We start from the raw sequence: 18,685 nt of genomic DNA, 5'->3' as shown, positions 1-18,685 counted from the left end.
TATAGTATACCGGCGACAAAAAGGGGTAACGACTTCTGTCTATTGCTTTATAAAACCAAATCATGACATCAGAGGTCGGCTTAGAAAGAGGGAACAACTGCTTTCGCAGCTATCATGTGATTACTTATACCAGATGTTATGCCCTTGAATATTATGTAGAAAGAGGGCAAAGCCAGTAGTTCATAAAACAAGTCACAGGCTGCGATCCAGTATCAAAATGTCCAAAGCAGTCGCACAAATAAAACCGTTGACCGTCGGATGGGTTGATTTGGCTTGAAAGAAGATACATCTGGGCTCGGTCCGTGGAGCATGACACAGCAACTATTCTTTTGTCCTAAAAGAATAAAAATGAGAGATATGCTCTTCTCTGGAGGGAGGAATTGTTCCTGTTAACGGACATAGTCGCAACTTATGTCTTGTTTGACATAGAAATGATGTACGTAGTGATAGTCGTGGCATTAAATCTTGGCTTCTTTTCCGTTATTATATTTTATGTTTTTTCTTTCTTTCTTCTTTTTTTTTTTCTGTAATTGTTGTAAAAAAAACTATAATAATAATAATCATCATCATAATAATAATAACAGCAGCAACAATAACAACAACAACAACCTGGCAACAGGTTAAAAACAAAACAAAACAAAACAAGAAAACAAACACATAATAATAATCGCAACTTATTTTGAACGTGCGAGCCGAATGGACTTATATAGACGGAATTATATGATTTTGTAGTTATATCGTTAGCTTAGTTTTAACCAAGGAGCATTCTATATCATTACAATCAATCAAGTATTAGACAATTTTTAAGTGGTTTTTCATCCGCGAGTTCATTTGAACTTGATAAACAAACTAATGACACTCGCTGAATGACCACAAACATTAAGAGTGATTTTATTTGAACCGTGAAAGAGATAATAACAACTAGAGCAAAATAGCTGCAAATAAACAAAAGAAGACAGTAGAATTAGTGCATAATAGTGTGTACTATTCTACTGCCTATTTCACGGGTTAAGTAAAATCACTCTAAAGAACTCACAAAAGTGTAATAATAATAATAATAATAATAATAATAATAATAATAATAATAATAATAATAAGTTCATCTTCGATAGTGCACGGTAAGGTTTGTCCAGCTCCGCAAATATTCTCCAAATAGTAGATGCCCTTCGAGTTGCCTTGTTGCTGTTCTTGCCGTGTTTTTAGCTATTTTTTCGCCTAGTTCTTAGTCTTGAAACGAGTGAAATGTCCGCCATTTTTCAAGTTCACAATCAAAACAACTCAACCTCGTCCCCAGGTCTTCTCGGTTAACGGTGCCTTAACCTGCGAAAACGCTGCATTTTTGACGTTATTTCCTCGTTAAACACAAAATTCTTCCAAATTTGGTCATCAGAAACTGTTTATGGTGAATTAAACGAGTGCTTTTAGCCAATCAGAATCGGGAAAATATTTTGAATGAATAATAACAGGAGTTAACGATAAGCTGTAAATAAGAAACAGTTGTTTAGAGGAAATCCTTCCCGAGCCACTGCACATGTGTGTAAGAAGTTTATTAGGGAGCTTAAGCAACGACGACGGTGACGGCAACGAGAACGACAAAGAATCAAGAGCTTAAATTGGAAAAACAACAACTTTGCACGTGTTTGTTCATTTCATTAAAAATGTTAATTCTCGATTGATTACTAGGTAAAAACACATATCTAATGTTACAAAGTCGATAGAAGGAAGCTATATAGAATGGAGAAAACACTAGTAAATGACCTACAAAAGGAGTTGCATTTAAAAACTACTGAGCTTTTTTATACAAATGTATTCTTGAAAAGCTCTGAATGTTTCATGGACTTATTCTTAATTAACATAGAAGAAGGAAAAAAAACTAATTCTAAAAGTGATAAATATTATATCATAAAAATAACAATGATGATAATGATAATGATAATAATTAATAACAACAGCAAAAATAATACACTTACATTTGGTTCCCCGAGAGATACTTGAATACTAGAAGCAGGGTTAATGCTTGTTACTGGATCCTGACTTCCCGTTGAAGAGGTGCTCATATATTCACACAAAGAGAAGTCCCCAGCACCCTGAGGACCCTGTGGTCCGATAGGTCCCTGGGAGCCATTGAATCCCTGGGGACCTATTGCACCCTGGGATCCGTTAAATCCTTGGGGTCCTGCTGGACCTATGGGGCCTTGGGAGCCGTTTACGCCAGGAGGACCGACTGGGCCCGGAAGTTTGCTGACATTCTCTACCTGGAAAGAAAATAAATGCTCAGGGCCTGGTTCCTGAAAGGCTGATTAACGCTAATCCAGGATGAAAATTTTGTTGCACTTTTTATATTTACCTTTCTATACATTGCCTAGAGTAACATTCTGTGTTATCATTTCTTTTTCTTGAAGTAAAGGAACAACAGTATTTTGTAAGCTCGAGTTACAAGTAGAAAAGAAAATCTTGCTTAAAATTTTGCTTAATCCCGGGTTAACCCTCGGACGTACAGGGAGGGGGATAAAACATCAGCACTTGACGTTTTCAGTAGCTGTTCGTTCATCCCTCACGCAGATTTTGAGACGAGTTTAGTGATGGTTAGTTGCTATGGTTACGAGATATGACGTCATAAGCAGCAGGTGGTCAAGCCATTTTTGGGTGAAAATACATGTTTTTTCAACTTCTTTCAACAATAAAAGTAAATCCTGTGGCTAAAATCATGCAAAGTGTTTATTCATGTTTTTTTTTTCATGTTAAGCACAAAAAATACCATTTCTCGCGGTTTTAACCTGATTTCCAATTCTTGGTAAAATCCAAGATTGCGGCCAAGATGGCGACCATTGTCGGTGACATCATATGCCTTCAGCAGCGCCACCACTAAAGGTAAAATCATTTCAAAATACTGCAACATGTCAAAAACTCCGGGGAGGGGTTCCATCCACCCCCACCTTCCTCTTGTACCACGGCGGGGTTATGAATTTGCTTGTACGTCCCAGGGTTACTTAGCTATCCTTCGAGGAACCGTGAAAAAAAAAAGTTTTTATCTGTTCTTTATGTTTGTCATCATTTCCGTAGTCATGGACAAAAGTCTTGGGAAAGTTGTACAGTTCGAACACTTTTTAACACACGCTAAATTCATATCCGTGAGCTACTAACACTGCACGTCCCCACCCCCTCCCCCCACCCCACGGACAGTTTTGAAGCCATCAAGGCACAATTTATTTGATTTTTCAACATTGTATTGGGAGGGGAAAAGGGAGGGGTTATATGGAGTTTGAAAATGAGAGCGTTATTTTTATAATATTGCTTGTGACACACATAGACTGACTGCTGTTATGCTTTTACTGTCTGTCTCAAGTACTTTTGTCCAGGATTGTACACTACAAACGTCGCTCTAGAGACGAGAACTATTAAAGAAAAAAAGCTTCATTTTTGCGTATTCTTCTCTAGTCAACTTGCACTAGGTCGTCAATTTAAAACCAAAGGACACGGTGATTATTATTTAAAAAGAAAAAAAAATGAGAAATAAGGATCGACTGAAGCCGAAATGAGTCACACAATTGTTTATGCAAGAGAGTTTTGTTTATGGGATCGTTACTGCGGACGTACCAATCAGCTATGGGAACATTATTTTTTTTTCTGCTAGTAGCAATCCTAGAAAGTATTTACAAATCTTTTTCGTCCCAGTTTCGTCCTTATTTCTAAGGTGGCGAATTCATTCTATCAGTACTCGTTTTCTTTTTCGGTCCATGATATTAAGGAAAAAACAAAAGTGTTTCCTCGTAATTTCCCGTCCTTCCCATGGGAAATACATATAGCTCTACAAATTGGTCTAAAAGATAGGAAACCTACAGGGGACACCTCATTTTCGTAAGGCGAAGAGAACGTTACCTTTAGGAGGAGGGTGCTGTTAATTTCCAACAAGAGTAACTTCAAGTTGACATCTTCTTGGTCAAGTCTATCTGTTGCTTTTTGTAGCTGATTGAAAACTCACTCTATTAATTTTTATCAATAGACAAAGTAATATCTATGGACTAAATGAAATTTCAAATTCGATTTTAGTCCTGTTTTGAGAGCAAAAGCAAACAAACAAACTATAATTTCTTCCGGTTATGACGGAGTCCTCATGCACTGGGAATTAATTTGTTAGAAATTGCGTTCAAGTATCTTCCGTTTATCTGAGTCAAACTGCATGCAAACAAACCCCAAAAGTCCGAAAATTTCATGCCCTTGTCTTTTCAGCAATTCAACCGGGTAACTGCTAGCTGAGAAATAAAAGGTTGCCTTTTAACTCAAACTGACTTCGTGTTAATCCGTTATTTGGGTTTTTGTTAACCTAAAAAAAGGGAAATGTCCTGTCATTCATTGAAGCAAATTTCCCTCTTGCATGGCTTGACCAATTAGAAGCGCTAACCAGATGTGGTTAGTTTTTTCGTCATCAGTATGGAATTTTTGCACTCGTTTCCCAGACGACGAATCATTTCGCGGTGAAACCAATGGTGGCATCGCGAAACGTCGACTGTTTTCCCAGGCTAAAAAAGGATACGCAGGATAATCTCACTATAAAGAAAAGAATAAATGATAAACCAATAAATTACCTGTGTTGTCGTTCTTGTCAAGGTTCGGTTTATTTGCTCGCTGTTTTTCTGAGTTTCTCCAAGTGCTGTTGATATCTGGCTCGTGGAAATCTCAAGACTTAAAATCTGGAATATAATGACACAGTTTTGTGACGTTTGACAGGTATTCCCCCAAGTTGCCGACATAATCTCCTCTACCAAAATACCGTATACTGTCGCTTATATATAAGCCCCCCCTCCCCCAGATATTTACAGGCCCATCTACCTGTAAGCATAAAATACATCCAGTTATACCCCCAAGATATAACCCCCCCCCCCCCCCTCCCCACTTCAAATGTATTAGAATGAATTCTATCTATTAAAACGTTTCTAGGCTTAATTAATTTAAAACTAGTAAATGCATATCGAATCACTGCTACTGATACAGTGTACTAGTTTTTTGAAAGGGCTATTCCGGTTATAACCCGGCCCATCGGAAATATGTCCTTCCTTTTATATTGCCTTCTTAAAATCCCTTACTGAGATGAAAAAGCCCAGGGCTTACAAGCGGCACTTTACGAAAGCCATTTTTCTTTCAATCAGACTCAATAAAAGCGAAACTATTTAGTACCTAATTAACACTCACTACATTCCACATTGTAGTTTTTAATCACATGCAACGAGACTTCACACGCATTCTTAATATATAAAGAACTTTTAACAATCTATCTTTTTAGAATTTGAAAATGATGAGCGAGCCATCGAAACGTCATTCAAAATTTTTATCGTTGATTTTTATTCTTAAACCATTTTTCTTTGTAACAGATTTAAAAAAAAAAAAAAAAAAAAAAAATCTGTGCTTTGTCCAAGTGATTGCTTAAGACCAGATGTTCTATTTCGCTCTGCCAGTGATAGGCAGCATACGCAAATTTAGAAAGCTGTATTTAAATTTCCTCCAATGATAGCGGCGCATTTGCTTTTTGCATTCACAAAATTGAAGGGACTTTTTTGACAGTCTATAATGAAATGCTAAAAGGAATTAATTGAATGGTACCTTTGCTGCGAGAGTCACGTTTATAGACAATAAAGTGCGTCTTATCTTCGTGTCTACTCCTATAAGCTCGGTTTTTGTAGAATTGAGGGCTGTCAACAGTTCGTTTTTATTAGCCGATATCTGTAAGAAAAGCAAACCGTCACTTTTCAGTTTGAATTTTTTAGTATTATTATTATTATTATACTTGTTCCACTATCTGTCTTCTCGTTGGCTAAGAGCCTACAGTTATTTTTGGAAATCAGCGCAACCTACAGATTCTAATACTTAGTTATCTATAAGTTACTTATCTGTATGTTGCGCACGCAATGCATGATTTTCAAGAGCAATGTCAAACTGTGTTCCATGCGATGCTATGTTCCCCTTCCATGTATTTTCTTCAAAACAATGAGTAATACAACAATTGCTATATTCGGTTTTTGTTATATCCGAAATAATCAAGGTCGAGGTAAGTGTAATCAGCCAGTTATTATAGGAGCCGAAGGCGGGGCTGATAACACTTACCTCGACCTTCATAATTAACATTTATTTCACGGGTACGTGTTGGACATGAGATGGTAGATTGCCAACGAGGCGCGTACTGCCGAGTTGGCTAGAACCATCTCATATCCAACAAACGCGAGTGGAATAATTGTTTTATTAAAAACGCCTACAAAACCTCGAGAATTCTCCCCGACTTTATTTGTAAAAACAAACGATTTTCAGCATGTTTTTAATTTTGAGCAGACGCGTTCAGTTAATATATTTGATGTATCCCGACACGAAGTCGAAGGAAATAGCACGAATCGAGGGAAAACAAAACTAACTGGTTTCCCGAGGGACCTGACATTAAGTGTTTTGTTATATTTCCAGACTTTCACTTCAACAGCAACAGAAGAATAACCGGAGCGAATCAAAACAGTCGACTCAGCACTTTAAAAAACACAAATTCAATTTTGCGCAAAACCACTAAATGAATGATTTACAAAGCACTTTCCGTGTATTATCTGCATCTTTTTCCCCACTAGCTGCTGTTTCTCTTCTGGGATAACGTTAAAGATCCTTGCTTTTTAGCTTAAGGCATCTTGAAGTGAAACACCACTCTTTTTATGCGATGCGGTTATGAATCGAGTATCACGTATAACCATGCTAATCAGCTTCCATATCTGCTATTAATCTCGAGCTGTTCCCATAACTCCTACACCACGTTTTTCCTGTTGTTATTTCCGAAACAATTACACTTACCTCTATAGTTATGTCAGTCACTGTTTCATTGAGTCTGCCAATGTTAACTTGAGAAGTCGTCAGAGATGTCGACAACAGATTTGTGACAGAGTCGAGTATATCGATCTAATTCAAAATTTGAGACAGGCAGTTTAACTAAACATAATTTTGACAGTTCATTATTTGCATTCTTTCCTTTCCTTTTCTAAAGCCCAAGAAATATCAGATCATTATAAGTTTTCTGAAAAACTGCCATCTACCCCTCCCCTAAGCCAACATTAACAATCTTTTTTCACTGAGGGCAACTTAAAGGAAGGGTAGGTAGGCAGTTTCCCAGAAACGTACAATGATCCGAAGTATTATTGTTCTTTCTCAAAAGAGATACAGTACATTTCAAAAAAAGGATCGATAAGTTAATTATGTTTGATATCGTTTGCCTATGACATTTCAATAAATTTTATCTTATTATAGAAACTATTAGGCTCAACAATTCTGGTGTTTAAGGTGAAAGGTTAGAGGTTTGTGTATAGTGGAAAGAGCACTTAGCTTATATATATCGAGCTAGTTTGCAGACTCTCCGCTCAAATAATCAGAAACACTGAAATGATCTAAACAGAACATAACAGGATTAAAGACCCCATGCAAAAGGCAGTAGACAGATCTATTGGCTATATTTACAAGCGTGGCCGTGGATTTGAAATCAGGAAGGCCGAGAGCAAATCCAGCCGATTAATTTAAGTGTCCAGAGCCAGACTCGAACACGGAACCACGGGATTAGTATTCCAACCGTCGTTGGCCACGCTGCCTTCTTAGTACTGTCTATAGATACGCTTACCATTAACATAGTATAAGCTACTGTATACAACAATAACTGATGCTTATGCATACCCTGTTTTTGAGAGTGGAGTTAACTTCCTCCAAAGTAGCCTGTATATCTGAATCTGCTGCTAGTAGCTCGATTTTTGTTTTGTTAAGATCAGCGGTCAACAGTCCCACTTTTAAGGATATCTGTAAAGAAAAAATGTCATTATTAAGGCTTCATTCTTTGAGATGTTATGAAATAACTGCTAGGGGTGGTAATTAGCGTCACTTACCATTTACATTGGAAAACCGGAAATTGCGATTGGAAAAACAAATGGTTTGCGCCATTTTGGGGGGTAAGCTTAAGGAAATTTCGGCTGTGATATGAGGCGATTTAATTTTTCTACTCTTTTTAGTCTGTTCAGCTGATTTGGATATACCTTGTAGCGGGTTGTTCTTCAACCGAGTCAAATTTTATATTTTTAATCAAGTTTATGCACAAGATTTCCACCCGGATGGTTTACGTAACTGGTAATTACGCGCCCCAAGTTTCAAGTCTTGGGGAGCGTTCAAAGTATTTTCTCGACAAACCTGATCTTTTAATGTCTGATTAAGGTGATTAACGTCGAACAGTAAAGCGGAGACCGACGATTGCAATGTGACATCAGTAACATTCAAGTCAAATTTCAATGCTTTTATATCGCGATCCAGCTGTAAAAAAAAATAAAAAATAAAATGAAAAATAAAGTTAATTGAAAAAAAAAAAAAAAAACTTTGGGATAATATAAGCGCCATCATCATCATTACCGCCATCGTCATCATCATCAGTATCGCGCAATAGACCTGGAAAGGAGTTCTCTTTTCCTTTCCCGCGATCCCTTGACGGAACCAAAAACGCTCCAGTCGCCCTTCATTACAAATTCCCTAGAACGGCCCTCTGTAAAATGTAAAAATAGTAAGGTGTCTGACAAAATTAAATCAAGACGTTGGCTAACACATTAAAATTCCTTAACAATGACAATGATGTTGTAATGACGTCATTTATTATCAAAGAAGGCGGGGGGGAGGGGTTTCCAAAAGCTCCCGGTCTAAATAGGGTTAAATATAAGGCCCGAATACACCCTCTCAAACTTATTAGTTTTTCATGCTGGGAAAAGACGATGAATGTCGACCATTTGGGTCAGGTGCATGAATCTTAATACATGATGAAACACCAGGCAAACCACCACCAGGTTTTCATCTGAGTTGAAACATGTTTTTCACCTGAGATCAGAAACACTTGCATTTTAATGAGATGTTTTATAGGTTAACACAACAGCTCACAGAAGCAATGCGATACCATAGAAAACATGTAACTGCATAATTCCTTATTGTTTTATTTCAGAAGACGCTGTATCAAAAACTCGGACTTCGTGCTTTATCACAGGTTTGGAACACCTCGGCGGCCTCCTGCTTTCATCTGTTACAGTGTTTGTAACCCGTGATGAAGCACTCCCCATCGTTTCTGATATTACGTCAAACGTTATTACGACAAACTTACCTTTGTATTCAGTGTATGATTGACTTCTATGAGATTGCTTATCAGCTGGTTATCTCTTTTTTGCAATGCTTCGCTTGTGCTGTTTATTTCGCTTCTCAAAGTTACATAATTTTCATAAACCTTAAATTGAAAGAAGAATGTAACAAAACGTTTTGTTTGCTTGCTTGCTTGTTTTTTGTTCCAAATTGTGTTATGCTATTTTCCATATTTTAAAAAAAGACTGAAAAAGAATTGCCACTTTGTTTTGTTTGCTTTTGTTTTCTTTTCGCTTCTTTTCTTTGTGTTTTGTTGTTCTTCTGCCTCTTCACCTTGTATATTTTGATTACCAACAGGCCTTAAAAATCTTAAAATTGACTGAAATACCATGAATACACGCCGGGTCAGCTTGAAACTATAATGAATTCTATCTATTAAAACGTTTCGAGGCTTAATTAATTTAAAACTAGTAATTGCAAATAGTATCACCGCTACTGATACAGTGTACCAGTTTTTTGAAAGGGCTTTCTATATTCCGGTTATAAACCCCATCGGAAATATGCCCCTCCGTATATATTCCCTTACTAAAATCCCTAACGAAGATGTATAAGCCCAGGGCTTACAAGCGGCACTTTACGAAAACCATTTTTCTTTGTACAGAAATATATATATATATATATATATATATATAAAGAACAAAAAATGCTGTGCTATGTCCAAGTGATTGCTCAAGACCAGATGCTCTATTTCGTTCTGTCATAAGCAGAATACGCAAATTTAGAAAGCTGTATTTCAATTTCCTCCAATCCTGGCAAGAATATTTGCATACTTATCTTCTTTTTACTTAATTCTCTGAATAGCGGCCAATGATAGAGACGCAGTTGCTTGTTGCGTTAAAAAAGGGACTTCTTGACAGTCTATAATGAAATGCTATAAGGAATTAATTGAATGGTACCTTTGCTGCGAGAGTCACGTTTATAGACAATAAAGTGTGTCTTATCTCCGCGTCTACTCCTATAAGCTCGGTTTTTGTAGAATTGAGGGCTGTCAACAGTTCGTTTTTATTAGCCGATATCTGTAATTATAAGAAAAGCAAAAAGTCACTTTTTAGTTTGGCTTTATCATTATTATTATTATTATTATTATTATTATTATTATTATTATTATACTTTGTTCCACTATCTGTCTAATCGTTGGCTAAGAGCCTACAGTTATTTTTGGAAATCAACGCCACCTGCAGATTCTAATACTTAGTTATCTGTGAAAGGTTTGAACCCAGGAGTCATTTCAAGAGTAGGTTGAGTTTGATCGTCCGGGTGAACGTAGTCCTGAATAGGACTGTTGTTGTTGACAGTGACTGACGTTTCGACAACCTGTGCGGTAGTCATCTTCAGAGTCAAACTGAATTGTATGACGTCAGTTGATGGTATTATACTCTGGTTATTTATTTGATTGGTCAATTACGTCGTGATGTTATTGGTCGTCTGTCAGGTAAGCCGTGATGTTATTGGCTATTGATATCATAGGTGAAGAATTACTCCTTAATTTTGGCGCGAAATTTCAGCATTAATTTGTAATTTCACATGTGAAATTACAAAATTGCCATGGCAACCCTTCCCGTACGTCTCCGTGTCAAGATGGCGACGAAGTTTTAAAATGCCGTGAATGAAGATGTCAGGGCATAAAAAGATGCTTTAGAAAACCTGAACACACGAAAGAGCACATCAAGAAGGATTCCTAGAGGTACGTTGTCGAAAAATTCTGAAAAACTTAAGCCAAATTTCAGCTCTAAACGTTTGAGAAAGTGGAGTTCACGATCGATCGATCCAGGATAAACAAGTCGAACATCCTCGATTGCTAGAGTAATTCGTCACCTATGATATTAGTATGTGTAATCAAATGGTGACGAGTGAAAATAGGGAATAATTTCACTTGCGTTTTGTTCAAATCCAAATAATTTCCCTCGCCTAAAGGCTAAGGAAATTATTTGGATTTGAACAAAACGCAAGTGAAATTATTCCCTAAATTCACTCGTCACCATTTGATTACACATACTAATATCATCATCATCAGGATTCTTAGAGGTATGTTGTCGAAAAATTCTGAAAAACTTAAGCCAAATTTCAGCTCTAAACGTTTGAGAGAGTGGAGTTCACGATCGATCGATCCAGGATAAACAAGTCGAACATCCTCGATTGCTAGAGTAATTCGTCACCTATGATATTAGTATGTGTAATCAAATGGTGACGAGTGAAAATAGGGAATAATTTCACTTGCGTTTTGTTCAAATCCAAATAATTTCCCTCGCCTAAAGGCTAAGGAAATTATTTGGATTTGAACAAAACGCAAGTGAAATTATTCCCTAAATTCACTCGTCACCATTTGATTACACATACTAATATCATAGGTGACGAATTACTCCTTAATTTTGGCGCGAAATTTCAGCGTAATTTGTAATTTCACATGTGAAATTACAAAATTGCCATGGCAACCCTTCCGTACGTCTCAGTGTCAAGATGGCGACGAAGTTTTAAAATGCCGTGAATGAAGATGTCAGGGCACAGAAAGCAGCAGAAAGACGCTTTAGAAAACCTGAACACACAAGAGAACATCAAGAAGGATCCTAACAGGTATTTTGCCGAAAAAGTCTGAAAAATTCTGAACTTTATAAGCCAAATTTAAGGTCTAAACATATGAGAGAGTGGAGTTCTCGATCGATACGATCCAGGATAAACATGTCAAACGTAACATCCAACGTAATTCGTCACCCATGATATTAATATGTAATGAAATGGTATACTCGTGAAATTAGGGAATAATTTCACTCGTCACCATTTGATTACACATACGAAGACTCGTAATTAGTAATTGGTGCGTTTCGATCCGTCTATTGTCACAGTTAAACAGTCGTCTATTGTTAGTCAAATTGTCATTCTCTCGTAGTTAGTTTTGCTTGATCTCGTCAATAAGTCGTTTGTACGGCGCTGGTAACTGTTAGCTACGATTCAGTGGCGTTTGTTCTAAGTTAGTAAGACGTTGATAGTAGTCTGTAGAATACGTTATACATGTCGCAGAGTCCCAGTCAGTTTGATGTTTCGTCTTTAAATGGTGCTCAGCAATGTGATTGTTGACGTCACCATTCTTCGTAGCTCGTTTGTGTTCGGTCAGTCGCGTGCTTAGGTTTCTGCCCGTTTCACCAATGTAAGAAGCCTGGCAGTCGCAGCATTTGATCTTGTATACTGCTCCCTGCCTGTCCTCCGGTTTGTCTTTGTCCTTGACAATAGTAAGCAGTCACCGTAAAGTGGGTATCTATAAGGTACTTATCTGTATGTTGCGCACGCAATGCATAATTTTCAAGAGCAATGTCAAACTGTGTTCCGTGCGATGCTATGTTGCCCTTCCATGTATTTTCTTCAAAACAATGAGTAATACAACAATTGCTATATTCGGTTTTTGTTATATCCGAAATAATCAAGGTCGAGGTAAGTGTAATCAGCCAGTTATTATAGGAGCCGAAGGCGGGGGCTGATAACACTTACCTCGACCTTCATAATTAACATTTATTTCACGAGTACGCGTTGGACATGAGATGGTAGATAGCCAAGGAGGCGCGTAGTGCAGAGTTGGCTATAACCATCTCATATCCAACAAACGCGAGTGGAATAATTGTTTTATTAAAAACGCCTACAAAACCTCGAGAATTCTTCCCGACTTTATTTGTAAAAACAACCGATTTTCAGCATGTTATATTTTTAGACTTTCACTTCAAAGACAACAAAAGAATAACCGGAGCGAATCAAAACAGTCGACTCAGTACTTAAAAAAACACAAATTCAATTTTGCGCAAAACCACTAAATGAATGATTTACAAAGCACTTTCCGTATGTTATCTGTATCTTTTTCCTCCACTAGCTGCTGTTTCTCTTGTGAGATAACGTTTAAGATCCTTGCTTTTTAGCTTGAGGTACCGTGAAGTGAAACACCACTCTTTTTATGCGATGCGGTTATGAATCGAGTATCGCGTGTAACCATGCTAATCAGCTTCCATATCTGCCATTAATCTCGAGCTGTTTCCTTAACTCCTACACCACGTTTTTCCCGTTGTTATTTCTGAAACAATTAAACTTACCTCTATAGTTATGTTAGTCACTGTTTCATTGAGTCTGCCAATGTTAACTTGAGAAGTCGTCAGAGATGTCGACAACAGATTTGTGACAGAGTCGAGTATATCAATCTAATTCAAAATTTGAGACAGGCAATTTAACTAAACACAATTTTGATAGTTTATTATTTGCATTCTTTCCTTTCCTTTTCTAAAGCCCAAGAAATATCAGATCATTATAAGTTTTCTGAAAAACTGCCACCTATCCCTCCCCTAAGCCAACATTAAAGGGACTGGTTCACGATAATGCGCATGTGTGACTTCTGACAGTGGCTGATTGTTTTTCAACCAATCGGAAGCGAGTTAGATGCACGCAAGTAAATTTACAAAATTCAAATTAATTGTTCGCGACGCGAGAGTATTTCCGGGCATTTGGTTTGATTTTATTTATCCCCATAATTCAAGTTTATTCTTTGCTACTCCTCAGATATATGTTGCAGCCGATAAGAATAAGATTTACAGCCCTGTCCTGCTTTGAAACAAACATTTACCAACGTGTATTTTTACGAGGTCGTACCCACGCTAACAAAACAGTCACCGATCGGCAAACAAAATTTGTAAACAAACATCTTATTACTGTTCTGTCAGTTCGCCTTATATAAACCCAGAAATACCTACAAATAGCGCCTGACCAGTGACAAAAACACACAACGTATGAGTATAAAGATTATCCTTAACTGAGCATAAATTTCAATTGCTTATCAGCAAATGAACAAATTCATTCGCGTTGCATCGGGCCGGTCAGTGTTCCGCAAAACAAATGTTATCGAGTAGCATACATAAAGAAACTAGATTATAAACAGAATATTCAGGCAATAATTTATTTTAAAAACATCAATTCTTAAACATATATGATCGTACAGCAAAGATACAAGGAACATTTCAAGTGTACCAGATCGGTGAAGATCGCGCGGCCTGTTGCGGTATAACTACAGGTCGGAGTCAAAAATCAAATCAAAGTTGAACGAACTCATGCCTTTAACCACTTTCTAAGTGTCGTGTATTCTTTTCGTATGCCACACACTAGCTCCTAGAACTATACCAGATCGATAGCCTAAGCTTCTCTATCTCCAGTGACTCTTGAGAACGTCCTGTTGCCGGAAGGCCACGATGCTCTTCTGAACCTCCATGATCAAAACATTATTTTTTGCGTCTTCTTAAAATGTAACCAGTCAAACGACACAACCACACGTTAATCACCACTACCGAAGTATAACTAGACCAGCCAAAGCGACGGATGTCCGAATAAAACGAAGGATTTTCAATGATTGTACCGGTAATGGTGATTTCGTTTTTAGTGTTGACCCGACAAATTTATTCTGAAGAGACAAACGGCGCGCATGCGCATTATCGTGAACCAGTCCCTTTAACACTATGTTTTCACTTAGGGCAACTTAGGGGAAGGGTAGGTGGGCAGTTTCCCAGAAACGTACAATGATCCGAAGCATTATTGTTCTTTCTCAAAAGAGATACAATACATTTCAAAAAAAGGATCGATAAGTTAATTATCTTTGATATCGTTTGCCTATGACATTTTAGTACGTTTTATCTCATTATAGAAACTATTAGGCTCCACATCTCTGCGTGTTTAAGGAAAAAGGTTAAAGGTTTGTTTATAGAGGAAAGAGCACTTAGCTTATATAATTATATCGAGCTAGTTTACAGACTCTCCGCTCAAATAATTAGAAACACTGAAATGATCTAAACAGAACATAACAGGATTGAAGACCCCATGCAAAAGGCAGTAGACAAATCTATTGGCTATATTTACAAGCGTGGCCGTGGATTTGAAATCAGGAAGGCCGAGAACAAATCCAGCCGATTAAGTGTCCAGAGCTAGACTCGAACACGGAACCACGGGATTAGGATTCCAACGCGTCGTTGGCCACGCTGCCTCCTTAGTACTGTCTATAGATACGCTTACTGTTAACATACTATAAGCTACTTTATTATATACGTACTGAGAAATACTCACCAAAAAGCTATGTCGTAAATTTTCGTACGCAAATTAGTTCTAGCCAATCAGAGGAGCGAACGATGGTTTTCACACGTGAAAAAAATGATACGTCCAATCAGAATCGAGAACGATGTTTTTTCACGTGTGAGAAAAATGATACGTCCAATCAGAAGCCACAGAGGTGTGTGAGTTTCGCGCCAAAATTCCCGCCTTTTATTAATGCAGCTTGCAGCGCCGCTTCGCACACATTCAACGAGAAAAGTTTTACTCAAAGAGTTTTTCTCGCTAAAAAAGTGAAAAACATTTCGGAAATGGAGTGGAATAGTTTCGTTTAATTCACTGTCGATAAAGAAAACGGTAGAGAGCCGGCGAAACAACAGCGGAAAGGGAAAACAGAACGAGACGTAAGCTTTTGTTGTGCTTTTTGTCGGAGCTACTTTGCCTTTCATTTAAGCTTTAAGCTTATATCGAAACCGGCCATTTTACTTAAATTCACTCATTTTTAATTGTGCATTGACAACAAACAGTTAAGATTACTTATAGTTCTTGGATTACCTCATATCCTCACCATCATTTATGTTTTTAACAAACGTTTTTACTAAAAAGCTGATACTTCGTTTTCGTTGTCATTTTACGGTAAGTGTGTAGCGGCAAGTTTTAGCATTTTTGAAAGATTTAAAATAAAAAGGCCGCCAAAATGATGAATGTCTCAGTATGTATATAATAAACACAATACCACATGGAAAGTGCTTTGTACGGTATTTACGCACTCGTTGTTTTTGTATCAGAAATCTAACTCGTTCGCTGCGCTCACTCGTTGATTTCTGATACGTCAACAACTCGTGCGTAAATACCGTACGCCAGCACTTACCATGAAGTATTCTCTATGTATATAACAATAACTGATGCTTATGCATACCCTGTTTTTGAGAGTGGAGTTAACTTCCTCCAAAGTAGCCTGTATATCTGAATCTGCTGCTAGTAGCTCGATTTTTGTTTTGTTAAGATCAGCGGTCAACAGTCCCACTTTTAAGGATATCTGTAAAGAAAAAATGTCATTATTAAGGCTTCATTCTTTGAGATGTTATGAAATAACTGCTAGGGGTGGTAATTAGCGTCACTTACCATTTACATTGGAAAACCGGAAATTGCGATTGGAAAAACAAATGGTTTGCGCCATTTTGGGGGGTAAGCTTAAGGAAATTTCGGCCGTGATTTGAGGCGATTTAATTTTTCTTCTCTTTTTAGTCTGATCAGCTGATTTGGATATACCTTGTAGCGGGTTGTTCTTCAACCGAGTCAAATTTTGCACTTTTATCAAGTTTATGCACAAGATTTCCACCCGGATGGTTTACGTAAATGGTAATTAAGCGCCCCAAGTTCCACGTCTAGGGGAGCGTTCACAGAATTTTCTCGACAAACCTGATCTTTTAATGTCTGATTAAGGTGATTAACGTCGAACAGTAAAGCGGAGACCGACGATTGCAATGTGACATCAGTTACATTCAAGTCAAATTTTAATGCTTTTATATCGCGATCCAGCTGTAAAAAAATAGAAATAAATTAAAAATAAAATTAATTGAACAAAGATTAACTTTGGGATAATATAAGTGCCATCATCATCATCATCACCGCCATCGTCATCATCATCAGCATCGCGCAATAGACCTGGAAAGGAGTTCTCTTTTCCTTTCCCGCGATCCCTTGACGGAACCAAAAACGCTCCAGTCACCCTTCATTACAAATTCGCTAGAACGGCCCTGTGTAAGATGTAAAAATAGTAAGGTGTCCGACAAAATTAAATCAAGACGTTGGCTAACAAATTAACATTCCTTAACAATGACAATGATGTTGTAATGACGTCATTTAGGGAGGGGTGTCCAGAAGCTCCCGGTCTAAATAGGGTTAAATATGAGGCCCGAATACACCCTCTCAAACTCATTAGTTATTCATGCTGGGAAAAGACGATGAATGTCGACCATTTGGGTCAGGTGCATGAATCTTAATACATGATGAAACACCAGGCAAACCACCACCAGGTTTTCATCTGAGTTGAAACATGTTTTTCACCTGAGATCAGAAACACTTGCATGTTAATGAGATGTTTTATAGGTTAACACAACAGCTCACAGAAGCAATGCGATACCATAGAAAACATGTAACTGCATAATTCTTTATTGTTTCATTTCAGAAGACGCTGTTGTATTCAGTGTATGATTGACTTCAATGAGATTGCTTATCAGCTGGTTATCTCTGTTCTGCAATGCTTCGCTTGGGCTGTTTATTTCGCTTCTCAAAGTTCCATAATTTTGATAAACGTTAAATTGAAAAAAGAATGTAACAAAACGTTTTGTTTATTTGTTTGCTTGTTTTTTTTTTGTCTCCAATTGTGTTATGCTATTTTCCATATTTTAAAAAGACTGGAAAAGAATTGTCACTTTGTTTTGTTTGTTTTCGTTTCGTTTCGCTTCTTTTCTTTGTGTTTTGTTGTTCTTCTATCTCTCCACCTTGTTTATTTTGATTACCAACAGGGCCTTAAAAGTCTTAAAATTGACTGAAATATCATCAATACACGCCGGGTCAGCTTGAAACTGCAGTCTAGGAATAACTTTTACAGTTTTTATCCGTTTAAGTTCAAACCTTACAGGATGGTGGAACTTTGTATTCCGAACAATCGTATGTTTTTCGTTATTCGATTGTAACGGTTTTTTGACGGGAAAATGAAGTCAAATGATTGACAGCAAAATTTAAAGTTCAATTAGTGACGTTAACAATAGATAATTTTTAAAGAACTTGCCGAGGAGGAAACAAATGTGAATAATTTTTTTACTTTTTAATTACTTTAGGATGTGGCGAACGTGTCATCTTCGCGCGCTGTAGCGTGTGCAAATCTTTCTTGGTAAAGTATTCTTTCTTTTGAAATAATCCTAGCTAATCCTTTTGCTGAATTAGCTGTTTCCGTCTTAGCTTAATATCATGGATGGTAAAACTTAATTGGCTGTGTTCATGCGTCCCTGTGTTTCATACCTCGACATGCGCACACTGGCCCATGAACCAATAGTTAATCTTAAGGCTGTACATTGTCTAACAAAACAAAACTTATGCAAAAGAGATAGCAAAAAATTAAATACTTTAGGTAAAGCTGATGCCTTTAGGTAGGGCCCGAACATATCAAGTAATTTTAAGGCAAATTCACTACCTCGCGAATGCTCTGTGAGTGTTTTTTTCCCCCAAAATATAAGACTTTTTCTTTATAAACTTGCTGACACCTTAAAGCCGTAATCATGGAATGATGAATAACCTAAAATACTGACACACAGAAAAGCTTGTGGCAGTCGTCATAAGTGAATTCAAATCTGGCCCCTGTTGTCCAAACGTTGGATAGGGCGATCCATCGGATCGATCCCTTATGCAGCGGATAAGTAAATAGGGAAACCAATTACGCTATCCA

General features: G+C 37.4%; 1 protein-coding gene across 1 annotated transcript; it reads right to left on the bottom strand.

Moving 5' to 3' along the window:
* Window positions 1-151: 151 nt before the first annotated feature.
* On the bottom strand, window positions 152-18,315 carry LOC140944417 (uncharacterized). The gene is made up of 14 exons (XM_073393561.1): window positions 18,262-18,315; window positions 16,657-16,776; window positions 16,154-16,273; window positions 13,245-13,349; window positions 10,071-10,190; window positions 9,140-9,334; window positions 8,191-8,310; window positions 7,687-7,806; window positions 6,820-6,924; window positions 5,599-5,718; window positions 4,587-4,691; window positions 3,880-3,966; window positions 1,971-2,255; window positions 152-334 (listed from the first exon to the last, which is right to left on the bottom strand). Exons 1-14 carry the CDS (start codon window positions 18,313-18,315, stop codon window positions 152-154), a joined length of 1,839 nt encoding a protein of 612 aa, XP_073249662.1.
* Window positions 18,316-18,685: the final 370 nt, after the last annotated feature.

Source organism: Porites lutea, chromosome 7, assembly GCF_958299795.1.
Source record: "Porites lutea chromosome 7, jaPorLute2.1, whole genome shotgun sequence".
Lineage (NCBI taxonomy): Eukaryota > Metazoa > Cnidaria > Anthozoa > Scleractinia > Poritidae > Porites > Porites lutea.
Note: the sequence above shows the minus strand (reverse complement) of the source record. Positions and strands in the feature narration are given on the sequence as shown.

Coding starts and splice junctions, on each gene's coding strand:
- LOC140944417 (XM_073393561.1), bottom strand. CDS start 18,315: ATGTACAGCCTTAAGATTAACTATTGGTTCATGGGCCAGTGTGCGCAT. Junction 6,925..7,686: donor ACTCCACTCTCAAAAACAGG/GTATGCATAAGC, acceptor ATTTTGAATTAG/ATCGATATACTCGACTCTGT. Junction 3,967..4,586: donor TGACAAGAACGACAACACAG/GTAATTTATTGG, acceptor GTTTTCAATCAG/CTACAAAAAGCAACAGATAG.